Raw genomic sequence first — 18,219 nt, 5'->3', positions numbered from 1 at the left:
ATCATAAGAAGGATGGCATCTACGCTAATATCTCTCTATTTACCCCAAGGGACCCTCAATGGTGGACCTGCACCTGGACCCATCCCAACTCATCCTGAAGTGGCAGCCTCATCAGATCTGTGAAGGCCTCATCGACACGACAGCCATCGGCACTGATCCTCAACAACTCCAAACTGGCGTGATTACCTCCACTTCCAACCAGATGGAAATGGATAAATACTCTAAATGTTCTGATCCAATCTGACTTGTAATGTTGCCCAAATCATACACTGTTCCTTTGTTGGCCAGAGGAGAACTGGCCCTCTGACTGAGCCTTGTTTTTCCCAAGTTTTTTTTCTCCATTCAGTCACCTGATGAGTTTTGGTCCCTTGCCATTGTTGCCTTGGCTTTTGGCTTGCTCAGTTATGGACATTTAATATTCAACAATATTATTGATCTGCCTTACCAGCGCAGTCTCATCCCAAGACGTCATTTAACTGACGTCTTGGGACGTCTTTTGACCATACGTCAACATCCACCCTTTTTAGGGTACCCTTAAACGTCGGTTAGATGACGTTATCGGATCCTAACCCTACCCCAGACCTAAACCTACCCCTAAACCTAACAGACGTTAAAGGTAAAGCGTCAGTTGTATGACAGCCCGGGATCGTCATGTAACCGATGTTTAAGGGTACCCTAAAATGGCGGATGTTGACATATGGTCAAAAGACGTCCCAAGACGTCAGTTATATGACTTCTTGGGATGAGACTGTGTTAGCCTTACTTAAGGTGGATGTTGATGCAATTTTCTTCTAGAAACAAACTTTCTTGTATTATTTTCATGTTATTACTGTGAAGCTGCTTTGATATACGTAATCTGTATTATAAAAAGTGCTATAGACATAAAAGTGACTTGTGTGATCCCACCTTTTGCTAACTTACCCAATAGTACTTTGACACCCTGGGTTGCCAGTTGGCCTAAAATGCAGTGTATTGCAGCCATGCAAGCCAGCAAAAATACTAGGTCAGAAATCGCAGATTCTAACCGACCTAAAAACAACTACCCGACCTAACAATTGTGAACATTCCTGTTGTGTGTCTTCAATTTGGCAACCCTTTTGCACATCTGCAAGTCTGATGAGGAGGAGGCAGGAGAAACAACCATCTCTGATATTTTGAATTTGAACTGCAGTACACATTTCAACCACTAGTTGTCAATATCACAAACAATTACTTAGACACTGATCGTTTTCTGTTCAAATTCTGGGTAGAGAAGAAAAATAATGTGTAATAATCAAAAGCACTCCTCAACAAGGGGGTAATCCATCGACCGGGAGTTGAAACCTCGCGGGAGCTGTCATCTTGTAGCAGAACTTCACTTGCGTTAGCATTCCTATTGACTCCCATTCATTTTGGCGTCACTTTGACAGCGAATAACTTTACATCTGAGGCGTTTGAAGACCCCATCTGTCCTTTATTTGTTTCTAGAGAAACACGACAATGTATTAAATGCTCCATTACCTTCTAGCTTATGTTATGGCCCCGTAGAAGCAGTTTTAGTGAAAGTAGGCTAACGATTGCGTCATACCCACGCGACTCTCTGTCGCACAGTAGAGAGATTACCGTATGGACAGGAGGAGAAGCTTGCGCGCATCGGGGAAACGTGGAGGCAAAATGACAAAATAATTAACAGTGTTGGGAGTAACGCATTTACAAAAGTAATACATTACAGTAACATATTACTTTTTGCAGTAACGCAGTAGTGTAAGGCATTACTAATCAATTTTCAGTAATATTTTACTCGTTACATGTTCAGTGAGGCTTGTATTACTGTTGTATTACAGTGTATTGTCTGCTTTTACTTCTTAAAGGCAACAGACTATGTGAAAGTTTTAAAGCAGTCTTTTAGTGCCACTTCAGAGCGGTCGCGTCTGTAACATTATTTTTTCCTCATAAATGCGAACACGAAAACTAAAATAAAATGAATATTTTAAGTTCTATGGAGACTGGAGAGCCAACCCTTCCTCATCCGATTTGCGCAGTGTAATTAACAGAATTACAAAAAATCGATTTTGCCTCCTATTTTTTTGTCACGCATGAATGTGTGTCTTTTCCCTAATATTAAAAATAAAACATAGACTGATATTTGTCTAATGTCTGGAGTCCTTTAAGGAAGTAGCCTATATACGTTTCAATACATGTATTTTCTGAGAATTTTTATTTCAAGTTTTGACTGCAAATGTCATGTCCATAATGCTGGACTTCCCCAATTTTAAATAATTTATCCTCAACTAGTTTTGTGGTGTAGGTCTACGTGTAATGTTAACTTCAAATAATACTAATAGCCTAATTTAAAGATAAGGCAGCATTGGATCTGGACGGTAAGGAGAATAACGCTGGAGTTTTTTACGCTGGAAGAGGTTTGTCGCGATTCTGTAGGTTCGTGGATCTGAGTCGTGTGGCGAATCGTGATTTCGGTTTCATATTGCATATCGTTACAGCCCAAAAGTTAAGTTCTACTTAGTTATTTTGGTGAAAGTAACTCAAAAGTAATACATGAGTAGTGTAACGCATTACAATTCTGGGACAGTAATATTGTAAGGTAATGAATTACTTTTAAATAACAGTAACAAGTAATACCCAATGTATTACAGTTTGGAAGTAGCTTGCACAAAACTGATAATTAATCAGAATACCAAGCAAAATAGCTCATGGACAGCTCCTACTCACACTCTCCGCTTCTGCAAGTTTCAGAAGGGAATAATTCAGATTTCACATGCCACAGCACTAGAAGACAGATGGGTTGCTCTCGTCACAACTAGTAGAGAAGCTCTGTTTGAGTCTGCGCGTCAGGCACGGAAGTGCTAAAAAAAATCGCCAAAAATCATCTCAATGGAGTTCCAATGAGATCGCTCTGTCCATTTATTTTACTGTCTATGCTCCTCAAGGGCAAAAAATAGAAAGTGGGAGGACTAATACAGACAACAGAAAACTAAAGAAACCGTAAACTATAGCTGAAGAAGAAAAAGGAAACAGTTAAATTTACACACTCGTCCGTTCTTAAGGAGATTGCTATTGTTCTGAGGTAATTACTGTCTAAGCTGCATTTGCTGAAATAAATAACAAGAAACAATGAGGTGCACAAATGTTGAGTAAAAAAAAAAATGTTTTGCCAAGGCATGAACAAATTTCTAATTCTTCTGAAAAGGATGAAGAAGAGCCACTTTGAAATGTCAAAGAAAAGATGCGAAGTTTAACCTTTGCCTCAGCAGTGGGACGAGGTATAATTATTACAAATCACCAGCCTCTTGAGGCCTTTGAGGACACGGACACAAGACGACACAGCTCCTTCTGGCCTGACAGTAGCAGATGGTAACACTTTCTATGAAGCCTGTATACATTAAAGATTACAATGCACATCCTAATCCATAACATCTTCCCATGAATAATTGTAAACAGAGCTATAATTCATTATATTGAGCTATTTATTATTACACTTAAAAGAGCAAAAATACAACAAAGGACATGAAATGTTGGCATGGGTATTAACACAATAAAAAGATTTGAAAAAAGATACAAGCACGGATAGTATTTTATTATTATACATAATGTATTGTTAACTGTTGCAATTATTTATAAGAACATGCAATGTATAAGATATATTATACTTTAGAAGACATTATTGAAGCGAAGCATAAATAATGTCAATAATACAATCTATTATTGTTGCTAGGTACACATACTTCATATAAACACACACATAAAATGATTTAAAATACTAAAGCAAAAGCCACTACATGTAAAGTTTTTGAAGATCATGAGAAAAAATATATTCAGTCATTTGTGTCCAAACGTTTGACTCCTAGCATTTAATGCATTACACATACATCCTTCATAGAAAGAGTTACCAATCACACAGTAAAAACAAAACACAAAACATGGACGGTTGTACCAGTGAGTTCGCTAGTGGGTAAAATTAACATCAAATTGTGGAAGCCAAATGGAAGCCAAACGACATAAGACATAAAAAGCCTAATACTATTAAAAAGTTAATCATAGCTATTAAAAAATCCTTAATCAACAACCTTCAAATGTTTCAAATGCTTTTCGAGGCGTAGTAAAGGTAGCGTTGTGCCATTTAGCATTCAAACAAATAGTTCAGATAGCTCACTCCATTGACTCTGACTTAATAACCCAGCAGGGAGGACGTTTGAAAGCCAGTCACAAGGGAAACCCGAGCACCACATCACCGTGTCGCCCACACACCACCTCTCAGAAAATCAATAGAGCAATATCAGAATATACCAGCGACAAATTGATTTTATCCAGGGCAATTTCTACCTCCGTGGATTTCAACTCTAGTAGCAATGCCGACATGCTGGCTTGATCAGATTCGGGATTAGACCCAGCGCAGTTAATCGCCTTTATTCTCTTAGATATCATTTATGGATGGTATTGATCACTTTACACATCTCTGGAGAACTGCTATGAGAGGAATGACATGATAATGTGACAGGGGATCAAAAGGCTCATAATGTAGGTCTGACAAGCTGATAGTCCTTGACGGAGAGCGAGAGAGATGTTACCGGGCTCTGTTCCAGCTTTGATCTGTCTCAGGGTTACGGGGCGCTGACTGAGTTCAACATTTAGAAGACCAGTGTTGGGAGTAAGAGACTAAAAATAGCTACTTATAGGCGTTTATTCCTAGTATTTCCAACAACTGGTGTCAAACTTTGATAAAACGTTACATTGTTCTATTTGTGTCACGACTTATGTCACATATTCATTTTAAAGTCAATTCATTTGGAAGTTTTATGTTAGTTATGCCATCATTTAGTCTCCCTTATGTTGTTGCAAACCTGTATGCATTTCTTTCTTCTGTGGAACACAAAAAAGAAGAATGACAGGGCATAAACAACACTAGACCCTGTTGAATTTCATTGCACCAGCAAAAAAATACAGATTTTATTTGTTTTCTCTCTCCAAAATATGTTCTTTCCACAAAAGAAGGAAAGTCATCAAGTTTGGTACTACATGAGGATATTAATGACAATTTTGACTTTTGGTTAAACCATAAATGAAAGAACAAGCTTGTAACAATTCTGAAGTCGCTTTCTTATAGCTGTGGAAAGGCCGATAATACTTTGCTGTACTGCTCAACGAAAGCACAAGAAATATACAAATAAAGTTGAGGGCAGTGAAAGTAGATTTCACAAAGTCTTCGGAGAACAAGAAAACAATGAGTGGGTGAGACACTTTAATTTAAGGAGACGTATAGTTAACAAGTTACACGTTTTAGTAACAGTAAATTATGTATATTTACAACCAACCCTAAACCAAACCCTAACCATAACTCTACAGTACATGTACTGTAGTTAATTAAAGGGATAGTTCACTTTGAAATTAATTTTTGGTTTACCTCAAGGGCATCCAAGGCCATCAATTTTGATATTTTTAGGTCAAACCGTTTGTCTCTTTCGGTCATATAATGGATGTCTATGGTCACCACCATCAAAAAGCAAATTAGCGTCCAAATTAGACATGATTTAATGACTCGTAAATGTAAGTACACATTGATGGCTTAAGACACGAAATGAGCAGTTTGTGTGAGAAAACGAACAGTATTTATATAGTTTTTACCTCTTGAAACCACAGCCACGTCCAAGTGATCTGAGCGCCCTGGTGCTTTGTGGCTGAAACGATATAAATACTGTTTGTTTCCTCACACAAACTGATCAATGTGAATTTACATTTACGAGTCATTAAATGTTTAATTTGGACTTGAAATTTGGACTGTGCATGCTCTTTGAGGTGGTGACCATAGACCTCCATTATATGACTGATAGACACGAACGGTTTGACCTAAAAATATCAAAATTGAAAATACTGCGGAAACAAAGACACCTACATTTTGGACGCCCTTGAGGTAAGCTAAAACAAATCAACATTAATTTCAAAGTGAACTATCCCTTTAAAACTACTAAGCACTTATTTGAGTTAGTCGTCACATTAAAATAAAATGCAACTATTGAATGTATGCAGGAAGAGAGATGGATGAGAGAGTGAGAGTAAACAAGTGTGCAGAGCTTCTGTGCTGTCTGCTTCCTTGTGGGCATGGCTGGGATTTCAAACATCCTTAACTCCAGCGCTGTTGCGTGTTAGTCTGCCAAAGACGGGATCACACTCCTCTGGGAGCACCTGGTCTTCTCGACGTTCCTAAACACTGTCATCTTCCAAGAATACAGCATTAAATGAAGCACAGTTAGGCTTTAAGTGATGTCAGCATAGCAATGTGGCATTTGGGTTATGTACGCTGCGTCGAGTGGGCTGGGGACAGAGTAAGTGGAACAATACACACGGCTTAAATTATTTACCCGATCTGCTATGCCATGTCGCTCTCTGCTCTATTTCTTTTGCCTAGCCACAGCAAGTGAATGAAGGTGTTTTCTGGACCAGAAACATTGTTCCATAAGAGACAGACAGTGTTCCTGAACCATTTATGTGCACTAGGTTAAATAGCTAGCCATATTTCACAATGTGATCATCCCTTTTTCAGAGATACAGACTAAAGCAATTTCAATGCAATGTGCCAAAAAAAAAACAAAAAAAAAAAAAAACAAGTGCAGCTCTTTCTGCCCTTGTCTGCCACAGGTCACAAACAGATAGTCCCGCACCAAACGAATACTATTCATTGTGCATAAACAACAAACAAACCAGAACACTTGCATCGTTTAAATATATTGTGTGTATAGTGTACATTTTATTATTCTTTATTGTTGGAAACTTTTGCAACTTAAGAATTTCATTGCATGGTGTAAATCTGTGCATATGACAAATAAACGTCTTGAATCTTGAGAAGGAATCAAACTAGAAATGGCTTGTAGTCGCCTCCTCATTTTAAGTTGGGATACATTTACATTTATACATTTTGCATAAACTATAATCCAAAGCAATTTACATTGCATTTAAGACATACTTATTTTAATCAGTTTGTGCTTATGCACTTAATATTAAGCTTCAAAGAATTACTGTACAAAAGTTTGGGGCAAGTATGATGTTATTGAAAAAAAAACAAAAAACAACTGTATAATTTTATTCAGCTAAGTATGCATTCAATGCATCATATGAAAATAATGACTTAAAACTGTTACAAAAAAATCTGTTTCAAATCAATTTTTAATTTTTAATTTTGATAAATTCATATTTTGAACTTTCTTCTCATCAAAGAATCCAAAAAAAATAGTATCTAAGCTTTTTTTTTTTTTTTTTTGGTAATGTATCATTTGTTCAATGATGGATTTGATTCCATGTGATAACTTGATAACTCAAACTGATAAGATGTATACTGTAAACTGCTGTTGATACCAATATTTGAAAAATAAACACATGCAGATGAAAATGGCCTTAGTCCTTAGTGGATTGAAAAGAAAGTGGCACTGCTCACAATTTAGAGCCCAAATCATCTTCTTCAGCATTACAAGAACACTCTGCATCCTGGTTCCTCACACCAAAAGCTGACTGGTAGTCGCCACTGATTAATGCTGGTTAAGATTACTCAAAAGATTACTCATTATAACATAATAAAAGTACAGATGCAATTACTCCAACAACTATTAGAGTCTGTACCATTATGGATGTGTCTGGAGGATCATTTAAAGGGATCCTCCACCCAGAAAATGAAAATGCTGTCATCATTTAATCACCCTCAAGTTGTTGCAAACTTGTATGAGTTTCTTTCTTCTGCTGAACACAAAGGAAGATATCTTGAAGAACGATTGGAATTTTGGCACCATTGACTTCCATAGTATTTTTTTGTTTTCTACTATGGAAGTCAATGGTGCCAAACAACTGTTTGGTTTCAATTGTTCTTCAAAATATCTTCCTTCGTGTTCAGCAGAAGAAAGAAATCCATACAGGTTTGCAACAACTTGATGGGGAGTAAATGATGACAGCATTTTCATCTTTGGGTGGAGTATCCCTTTAAGAGAGAACGTACTATTAATTTGCCAAAGAAGACAAAAGTGGAGCATGGTAAATGTCAGGCCCATGCACTTAAACTAGCGCCATCAGCCAATCAGAAGGAAACGGAACAGTTGTGTAACACAAATGATCAGGTACTGTGAAGAAGAGACATTTCCAACTGGCCCTAGTAGTGAAGCAGAAAGAACAAAGACACTTACAAACCCAACTCATCCCGGATTTAAAATAATAATGAAATAATGAAATCTATATTTACCCCAACGTTCGACTCCACAGAGGTGTGTGTTTGGTGTCTGTCTTTGTGTTGGGCCTTTGTGTTTTATTTGTAACCCATGAAGAGACATACATTTGAATTTGGCTACTGGTTCAAAATAACAATTCAGAAACCTCTGAATGAGTATATGCTGCATGTATGTATGTCCTTGCAGTGAAATGAACATTTTAACAAACTCCAACTGAACAATGCTGAAGAATATTTCATAGAAGAGCAGAGATGTTGAAAAAAGGTCATTCACAGACAAACCAGTAATTAGATTAGTAATTGTTTACCCTTATGTCTTTATTCATCATCTAATCGGAAAATACATAATGCAAAGGTACTTTAAAGATTACTTGATTTAAAAAATAATTAAGTTACTTTACAGATTACTTGATTTAAATTACAGACTACTTGTAATTACAGATTACTTGTTACTTCCGGCGCATGCGCAGACCGAAGCGCCCGTGCCATCAGATCATTTTGTCATGGCTATGATTACAAGAGGTAAAAACGATATAAATACTGTTTGTTTTCTCACGAAAACCGCTCGTTTCGTGTCTTAGGCCATCAATGTGTACTTACATATACGAGTCATTAAATCATGTTTAATTTTGACTTCTGTGCATGCTTTTTGGTGGACCCCCTTAGCCTCCAGTGTATGACTGATAGACAACAACGATTTGACTGAAAAATGTCAAAATTGAAAATACTGTGGAAACAAAGACATCTACATCTTGGATGCCCTTGAGGTAAACTAAAACATATCAAAAATTAATTTCAAAGTGAACTATCCCTTTAACCATCGTGTCTCTGAGCAGTTTCGTGACAATAAGAGACTTTAAAATACAATTTAGGGAAATACATACTTCCACAGTAGTGTTAAATAAAATTGCCACTGAAATATTTTTGAATGTTTACAAATATAGCCGAAAGAAATTCAAAGTTTAACACATGTAAATCGTATCCGGTGTAGACTATCTGGCACTTTCAAGAAGTTTAGCCTTTACCACTCCTGCAAAACTGACAGATCTAAATAAATAAAGCCTTGGTTCATATCAGAGCAGCACCATCATCAAGCTGTTCAAGCTCCAGCGTTCCCCAAACCTCTCACTGAGTTTTATGGATCCAATTCCAGGTGCAGATATTTAGGTGTATTTCACTGCCAGCGTCAGTCCCCATCCATCCACCAGTTAGAAAACCAGCTAAGTCATTGCTGATGGAAGTTGTGTGAAGTCAATTTAGTATGATATCCATATTCATAAATCATCCCCCTCTCATTTCTCCGAGAGAGATCAGAAAGCACTAGCCAACTTCACAAAGGCCTCGACGAGTGAAATTTACTGTGCGATTATATACGACAGATATACATTCTCAGCCAGACGCAGTTATTGATGTTGTAATGAGTGATTTCAGCAGGGATCATAGTACTAAAGTGGATATCAAAAAACGACAAACCAAAGAATGTATGCTCAATCAAGAACATTCACAAAAGAGAAGCAATGACGGGAAAAAAAAAATGAACACACGAGTCATGTGACCTGTGGACTCGTGAGCTAATATTGTACCTGTGAGATTCTTAAGGCCGAGCTGACGGAGACCGAAGTTGCCGTCTCTGCGGTAGTTGAGGAATACAGCCAGGGCGTAGCGGTCTTCATACAGCCTGGTGCCGCGGACGATGCGAAGATTCTCCAGGGGCAGATATTCAAACTGATTTAGAGCCACAAGCACATAGCCCGTCACCTCACGAATGGACTGCAGACAGAATAAAGCACAAATATCAATCAACAAATATTGACCAACCAATCAACTGGAACTTCTGGAAATAAATTAGATGAAAAAAAAATCTCGATTTAGAGGGAAACAAATGCATATTAAACTTTGCAAGGAGGTGGATACAGAACACACCACACCATTATTTACACTGTTGACCACTCTGATGCTGCTATATCAATTGTATAATGAAGCATGACACTATTGCATGTAAGACATTTTCTTTACTTGTTAAATATAGTGGTAATTGGCATTTAGCAATTAGAAAGTAAAATAAAAATCTGTTATATAAAATTGGGTTTCACTTTATTTGGATGGTCCCTTTAACACATTCAGTTGACTTTAAGTTATATTGCACCTACATCTCTACTAACTCTCATTAGTGTGTTAGTAGAGTATTAGTAGACTGGTAGTGTTAGGGATAGAATAAGTTGACATGTAGTTGCAAAGTTACTTATAGTCTGTAAAATGTACTGTATGTTGGAGGAGCATCACAATAAAGAGTTGGCAGATATTAAGCAGTCTACTAATACTCTAATGAGAGTTAGTTGACATGTAGTTGTAACGTTACTTATAGTCAACAGAATGTTCAAAAGGGACCATCAAAATAAAGTGTTACCAAATTTTGTGTTTCACAAACATAAGCCCTATTCGCACGGGATTAGTATTATCTGGTGACCTGTAGTAATTTGTAATAATTGCGGAGTTTGTCTGAGATCTTAATCCTGTGCGAATCTGCCATGTCTGTAATTTGTAAAGTAAAAATTCCCCCACAAATTACCTACTATATTTCGCCGAACACCGAGGTCCTGTGATAATATTAGTCCTGTGCGAATCGACATCTCTGTGATTTGGCCGGATCGTATATAATTTTTTCAAGGTTTTTGTTTCATCTGCGCCTTTTTATCCATCTTTCGCGGAGAATAGCTGAGTTGGAGTGTTTTGATAGTATTTTGGGTGCGGGGTAAATACCCGCTCACGAGCGCTCACTCTTAACAGAAACACGAACAGACACATTGTCCCCGGCGCTGCTCGCGTGTCACAGAATGTTCATAAAGTGCTCCCCGTTCACAGTAACCGGGTCGCCTCATTCAAAACAGCCAGTTGTTGCTGTCAGGCGAGCCACCGCACATTGAATACTCATATGAGTCAGGCTGCTAATGTAAGTTACGTGCCCGCCCCAGCGCGCTCACGCACTAAATAAACGCCTCACCTCCGGCGCCGCGCACTCACTACATTCCCTTTAGCCTTTAGCACTAGTGGATGCATAACGCAAACCCAGTCAAACGTTTGACTGCAGTATCTTATGCGCTTTATAATCCGGTGTGCCCTATATATATAAAAAAAATGTTCTAAAATAGGTCATTCATTGAATGTGCGCCTTAAAGTGCGGAAAATACGGGTATACAATTTGCAGAAAGAGAAAGCTGAAAACCATCAGAAGAGCAAAAACAAAAAGAACGATTAGATGGAGATGAATGACATGTTTAGCAGCATATGGTAAGGACAATTCTTCTGTTTATTAGGCTATATACAGCTAGACATAATAATGACAAGACATTTCAAAGCTATAGCCTAATGACATCATATCCGCGAGATAAGTCAGTAAATTCGAGTAAAATCACAGGCTTCACTTAAATCCTGTGCGAATGCGCCACATGAAATTCAGATGTGGGTGGGTAATTTCAAATTCACACGTGGTCCCCAGGTAATACTAATCCCGTGCGAATAGGGCTATACTTTGCGAATTTAATCAGGTCCGAATCTACCAAGTCTGTTTTTCCTTACACAACGTTTGTAAAAAATCTAGGGCAAATTACCTACTGTCTTACAGGTTAACTCAGTGGTCATCTAAGAAATCTAATCACGTCTGAATGCGAATGTCTGTGATTGCTGACATAGTATTTTGACCTACTTGAGCTACCGTTTGCGTACCAATCTTTGGGACGCTTTCATTTCATTTTAATTTGGATGGTATCCGATGAAAAAATAAAATGCTAAAATTAATAAATAGAGTCAAATCGCAGAAAAGAAGTAATATCAGTGTCAGGTGAGGTACTAGTCTAGATTTCGTTTCTCCCTTTTGTGGGTTTACTATAAACAGCCACTTCTTGTAAAGTTCACTTAAAGCTGCAGTCTGGAGTTTCCCCTCTTTGTCACCATCTCTGTTCGAAATCTGCAATTGCAGTCATTCGCGGAATTATCAACTTAAAGGTTCTCTAAGCGATGTTGGGTGACGTGACTTCTTGTTGACGTTTAAAGTATTTTCAAACAAAACGGAGGCTAGATAGACCCACCCTTCTCCTCATCTGCGTACTGACCCACAAACTCCACCCCCAGGGCCTTCTTGTCAGTTATTGGCTGGAACAGTTTGTTACGTTTCGTGGACGGGTCGCCGCAGTTTGTCTTTGTTGCTATTTGTGGAGCCTGGGTTGTCTGGATAGACCGTGTTTTTTTACAGTGTGTTTAAGGGACAGGCATCTAGCGGATAGTGAGGCCTAAAAAACGTGTGACATCGCTTAGAGCACCTTTAACGTGAGTTGTAATTCGACACGGCACAGCGCGGATGTGACTCTGGCATTCAGAATCACAGATTTTTTTTTTTTTTTTTTGGAAGTATGACCAAAAAAGAATTCAAATCGGAAAATGTCATCAGACAACGCATTCTCACCCCAAGGCGTCACCTTTGACCATGCTTCAATATTTGACGTTTTAGGCGCCCTTTAGCGTCACTTACATGACGCGATCCTACGGCGTCATCTAACTGACGCTAAAGGAAAGCGTCAGTTAGAGGACGTGGTTAGGTTTAGGTGTGGGGTGGGGGTAGGGTACACGCGATCCTAGGGCGTCATCTAACTGACGCTAAAGGGCGCCTAAAGCGTCAGATATTGAAGCATGTCCAAATGCTTCCCAAGGCGTCAGTTAGGTGACGCCTTGGGGGTGAGAATGGGCTGCATCAGAACAAGTAACATCCACTTTTGTTTTGGTACTGACATTGCAGTAAATCACGCTGATTAAATCTAACAATTGCTCATCATATCACGCAAAACCGTTCAAATTATACTTTGTTCTCAAAATTTTAATGTTAACATTGCGTGACTGCAGGTAATATCTTTCTGATACGTAGCCTATCCTTGTTTTCGCATGGATCCGGTTGGAGGTCTAAATAGGTTTTTGTAATCAATTAAAATTATATCAATAAATAATCAATTAAAAAAAACATACTTCATACGTGATGCACATGACCTGTAATCCCCACATCTAGAAAACACACACTTTCTCGGTACATGAAAATCACAAACGTTGAGTGATAAAAAACTGTAACTCAAATGTCATTTAGAAAACTAGTCCTGTCAGAAAATACATTTCTGAAAAAGATCATCTTCCCATATAATCCTGCTGAAATATGTGTATATCTCAATTATAAAGGTGAAATCTAAAGTGCAGCATACAGTCATTAGCTGAAGTGTTGGGAGTGGGTAGTAGCAGTAGAACAGAATAAGCCAGAGGGTCTTGGCTCTCTCGTTCTCTGTCTTGTTCTTTTTTATTCTCTCTCTCTCTCTCTCTCTCTACCCTCTACTAGACAGATAATGATCACGAGGATGACTCAAATTCATCCAACCACATCCGTGAGACCCTCGCCGTGACATACTGGTGCCGTCACCATGCCTGTCATTAAGGCAGACACAGTTTCATTCATTCTGACAGAGCGCCTCCTGCTGTGAATGATGACACCAAATGTGTGTGTGTGTTGGGGGCCAGAAGTAGCCTTGAGGAAGTGCTAACAGCGGGGAGTGCTCTCACTGACAGCCGTCAGTTAGCGTGAGCTTCATCTCGGGACCCATGCAGTGTGACAGGGCCGGTCCTGCTGCTGTCATCGTCCGCCATGTCCGGCTAATGGGCAGAGACGTGAGCTCTTTTTAGCAGCAGCGCTAGAAGGCCAGTCAGAGCCTCAGTCATTTATCTAGGCTAATGAACTCTTCTAATAGCTGCAGGCACATTGCAGGAAGAACTTTGTGTGCGTATACGTGGGGTATCACTGATGTGTACTGTGAGCGTTGTGTCAAGTGGTGTTACAGGACTTACGACGAGAAGGTACGGAGAGCGGACCAGATGGAAATGGCATCACAGCTTTAAGCAGAATCAGTGCTGCTTCGGTACACGCTGTACAAAGACGAGATTGCTTTTTTTTCTATAACTCTGATACTACTTCAAGAGCACAATTAACAGGCCATAATGCAAATGTATGGTAGGAAGAATTTTGTACTTTTTTAACGGTGTCTGGGCCTTTTTATATTTAAAAAAGGAAGATGCAGGAGAAGTAGAATGAAAAAGGTTCTTGATATTATTTATTTTGGACAAAATGTAACTTTTTTTAACTTGAGCACCACAAAAAGATGCAAATGGCATATGTGAGTGGAATGGTCAAACACATCTGTCTGGTACATCTGTTTACATGAAAACACTGGAAATGCAGAATGCAAAAACAGGCTTTCACCATTCAGAAAGTGAGATAAAATCTGTAATGTACTATCAAATAAATGGGCTCTGGGAAAATGTACGACAGCCAAAGGAAAAGTTTTATTTTTTTATTTGATTTTTTTCATAAAGACATGAGTTTGAATTAAAATGAACTATAAAAAAAATATATATGTATACAGCACAAACATTAAGATTCTCTAATATCAGTGGTGTTTTAAAATGAGGCAAAGTTCTCACATTTTTTTATATACTGCATGAAATATAAATGTATGTCAGTTACACTTAATTTTCCTGGTTAAATAAACATTACATAAAAAAGAGAGAACAAATACAAATCTATTTTGTATTTTTTTCTATAATAGTCATCATCAAGGTCTTTTGCAGCACAAGCGCCGATCTGAACGGTGTCTAACATGCCGTCTTTCTGTGCAAAAGCTGGTGTTTTAATTACAATAGAAGCATATGACGAGTTCAGATGCAAAAGCCTCTAAATGCCATTTGAAATTTTCTTCTTTAATGATGATTTTTATCAAACTTGTATATTTAAGTTCAGTAATTTCACTTAAATAACAATTAATAGGTAATTACCATTGCCATTTAGGTGAAATTACTGAACTTAAATATACAAGTTTGATAAAAATCATCATTAAAGAAGAAAATTTCAAATGGCATTTAGAGGCTTTTGCATCTGAACTCTTCATATTGAAACAGCTCTCAGATTTAATCAAAAATATCTTCATTTGTGTTCCGAAGATGAACGAAAGTCTTACAGGGTTGGAACAACATTAGGGTGAGTAAATACTGACAGAATTTTTATTTTTGGGGGAACAAAGTCGATTGGGACAGAGGACTCCACCTGTAACTCCACCTGCGGGTGTTGCTGTTGGACACTGTTACTTTAAAAAAACGACTGACTTTTACACTTTTTAATGTCACATTTTGTAATATTTGTTCTGTTTTATTTGATGCAAAACCAATTATATTCTCATCCAATTTTTGAGGAGATGCTGCCTCCCTTGCCACCTCAGAGGAAACTCCCTTCTAATAGTGACAACCAATATATGGTTCCCTTTCAAGGGAACTCGAGCTGCGTCGAGACGCTGTGGGAACGCCCCTATGTGATTGCATCATGAAGAACGTGTATAATCAGTCCAATGAAGAGATGAGACATCATAGGCGGGTGACGCCATCGACCAGGAAACTATATAGCACACTTGAAAACAGTGGGGACACATGGGATTAAAGTTATTTGTTTGAGAGTGGAGCATGCATGGTCAGCTCTATATTGGCTTACAGTGTTCATTCATAAATTCCCAATGTGTAAAATATGCACTATACAGAGTTTTAGCTCTGCTCTTGTTGGCTTTCTTCTCAAGGGAAGAAAGTCAATAAAGATTTGGCTCGGCTCTCGCATTTGCCAAGGCAGCGCATAGATTACGGATCTGCAAAAAAAAAAAGATTATGTGACTCGATCTCGGATCTCGCGTGTGCCTAGGTAACATGTAGATAAATAGTCGTGGCTTGGATCTTGCCTTTGCAGAGGCAGCGCGTAGATTATGGGTCTGCATATCTCCAATAAGAATCTATGGCTCAGATCGCGCTGCAATGCATCTCTACAATAAGAATCTATGGCTCAGATTGCATGCTTGCCGTTGCCGGGGCAGCGCGCGTTGATTATGGGTCCGCATCTCTACAATAAGAAGCTATGGCTCTGATTGCGGGCTTGTAGAGGCAGCGTGTAGATTATGGGCTGCATTTCTGCATAAAGTGGCTCTTCTCACATTTGCAGAGGCAACGTGTAGATAATGGGCCGCAATGCATAATATGCGCAGGGAAGTGAGTAGATGGGAAATGCCCCTTTCTCTCATTCTCTTATGATTGTGTGAAAACTAATTTCGTATTCTTTTTTGTTTGAGATTAGGTCTATATTAATACACTATTTTCAGCATTTCAACTTGACCGTTTCTACTTCGATTGATATTTGGCTGCATTTAAGTTTTTGAGAAAATTAAATATGTACTCATCTAATCTTTGAGTTGAATGTCTGTATTAATATACTATTCAGCTTTTTCATCCAGACTGAGTTCATTTGTCCGGTTGATATTTGGCTGCCTTTAATTGAGAAAATTCAATATGCGCTCATCTGATCTTTGAGGAGTCATTTAATTCTAAAGAAAAAAACTGTAGTTCCCAGAGGAAAATGGAGAACACCTCATTATAGAGTTCTAGTTTCAGTGTCTGACTCGATGAAGGTGGGTTTAAGAGGGGTCAGTTTGGTTATTTCCTGCCGCTCATCCATTTGAGGACGCCGGATTTGGCCTCTCAAGATATTGAGAGGCTGGTTCCTTTTTAGTGGTTTAAGCCGTAGTCGTCATGGGATAAAACATATCTGAGGACAGTTGTTATCTCAAAGAAAGCTTCAACCAAAAAAGTTCTGACGCCGAGGCTATCAGGCTTGTGAGAGTGGCCCCTTCGGGGAGAGATTGGTTCGAGAATCCGTGTCTCCTCGGCACCCTCTGGGGGGGCGACTCTCTGAGGAGGGTTGAAGCGCTGCCAGTTTGGTTGTTCCCTGCCATTCCCTGCTGTTCGCCATTTCAGGGCACTGAGGTGTCAACGTCCCTCCGAGGGTCGTTTGAATAGTCAGTTCGGTTGTTCCCTGCCGGTTCGCCATTACAGGGCACTAAAGTGGCTGTTCGACCAATACCAGAGGGTGGACCCCAAGCAGGCTCAGGATATGTATCATTAATGGGAAGCTACTCTCTGAGGTGGGTTCAGTTGTTCCCTGATGGTTTGCCGCTTCAGGGCACCGAAGTGGCTTTTCAACCAATACCAGAGGCCAGTCTCGAGAAACTGGTCCCGTTACTAGATTTTCTGACAGCCTGTAAGCTACTGCCAAATATGATAGATAGATAGATAGATAGATAAATACTTAATTTATCCGTTAAGGAAATTCAAGTTTCCAGTAGCAACAATTAATAACAATTAAAAACTATCCAAAAAATTAAATTACAGGGATGCGTTATAAAGCCGTATCGCCTGAGGGACAAAAGACTTCCTCAGTCTGTCGGTGGAGCAGGACAAAGAGAGCATCCTGTCGCTAAAGGTGCTCTTCTGTCTAACAATGATGTTGTGCAGTGGGTGAGAGGCATTTTCCAGGATAGAAGAAAATTTACTAAGTGTCCTCCTCTCTGCCACGGATGGTAAAGAGTCAAGTTTCACCCCCACCACTGAACCAGCCTTCTTCACCAGCTTATCCAGCTGCATGGTGTCCCTTTTTTTAATGCCGCTCCCCCAACATACTACGGCATAGAAGAGGACACTAGCGACAACTGTCTGATAAAACATCTGCAGTAGCTTCTGACAGATATTGAAGGAGCCTAACCTTCTCAGAAAATATAGTCTACTCTGTCCCTTCCTATATAAAGCATCTATGTTTTTGGACCAGTCCAGTCTGTTGTCCAACTGCAGCCACAGATATTTGTAAGACTGGACCACCTCCACACAGTCACCTTCGATAAATACAGGCTGCAGTTGGGGCCTCGGTCTCCGAAAGTCGATCACCATCTCCTTCGTTTTTTCAGTGTTCAGCTGTAGTTGGTTAAATCTACACCACCTCACAAATTCATCAATCAGTGTCCGATACTCCCCCTCATCTCCGTTCTTAATACACCCCACGATTGCAGTGTCATCAGAATACTTCTGTATGTGACACAATTTTGAGTTGTACTTAAACTCTGAGGTGTAGAGTG

The 18,219-nt window shown here is 39.0% G+C and overlaps 1 protein-coding gene across 2 annotated transcripts in view; it reads right to left on the bottom strand.

The window, feature by feature from the left end:
• erbb4b (erb-b2 receptor tyrosine kinase 4b) overlaps nt 1-18,219 on the bottom strand; it is a 470,418-nt gene that overhangs the window by 162,362 nt on the left and 289,837 nt on the right. For both annotated transcript variants that reach the window (XM_089133085.1, XM_089133086.1), the window contains exon 3: nt 9,784-9,970. In XM_089133085.1, coding sequence (XP_088989211.1) covers nt 9,784-9,970 — 187 coding nt within the window. The remainder of the gene's footprint in view (nt 1-9,783; nt 9,971-18,219) is intronic.

The sequence above is a fragment of the Pimephales promelas genome, chromosome 7, assembly GCF_988280905.1.
Source record: "Pimephales promelas chromosome 7, fPimPro1.hap1.1, whole genome shotgun sequence".
Taxonomy (NCBI): Eukaryota; Metazoa; Chordata; class Actinopteri; order Cypriniformes; family Leuciscidae; genus Pimephales; species Pimephales promelas.
Note: the sequence above shows the minus strand (reverse complement) of the source record. Positions and strands in the feature narration are given on the sequence as shown.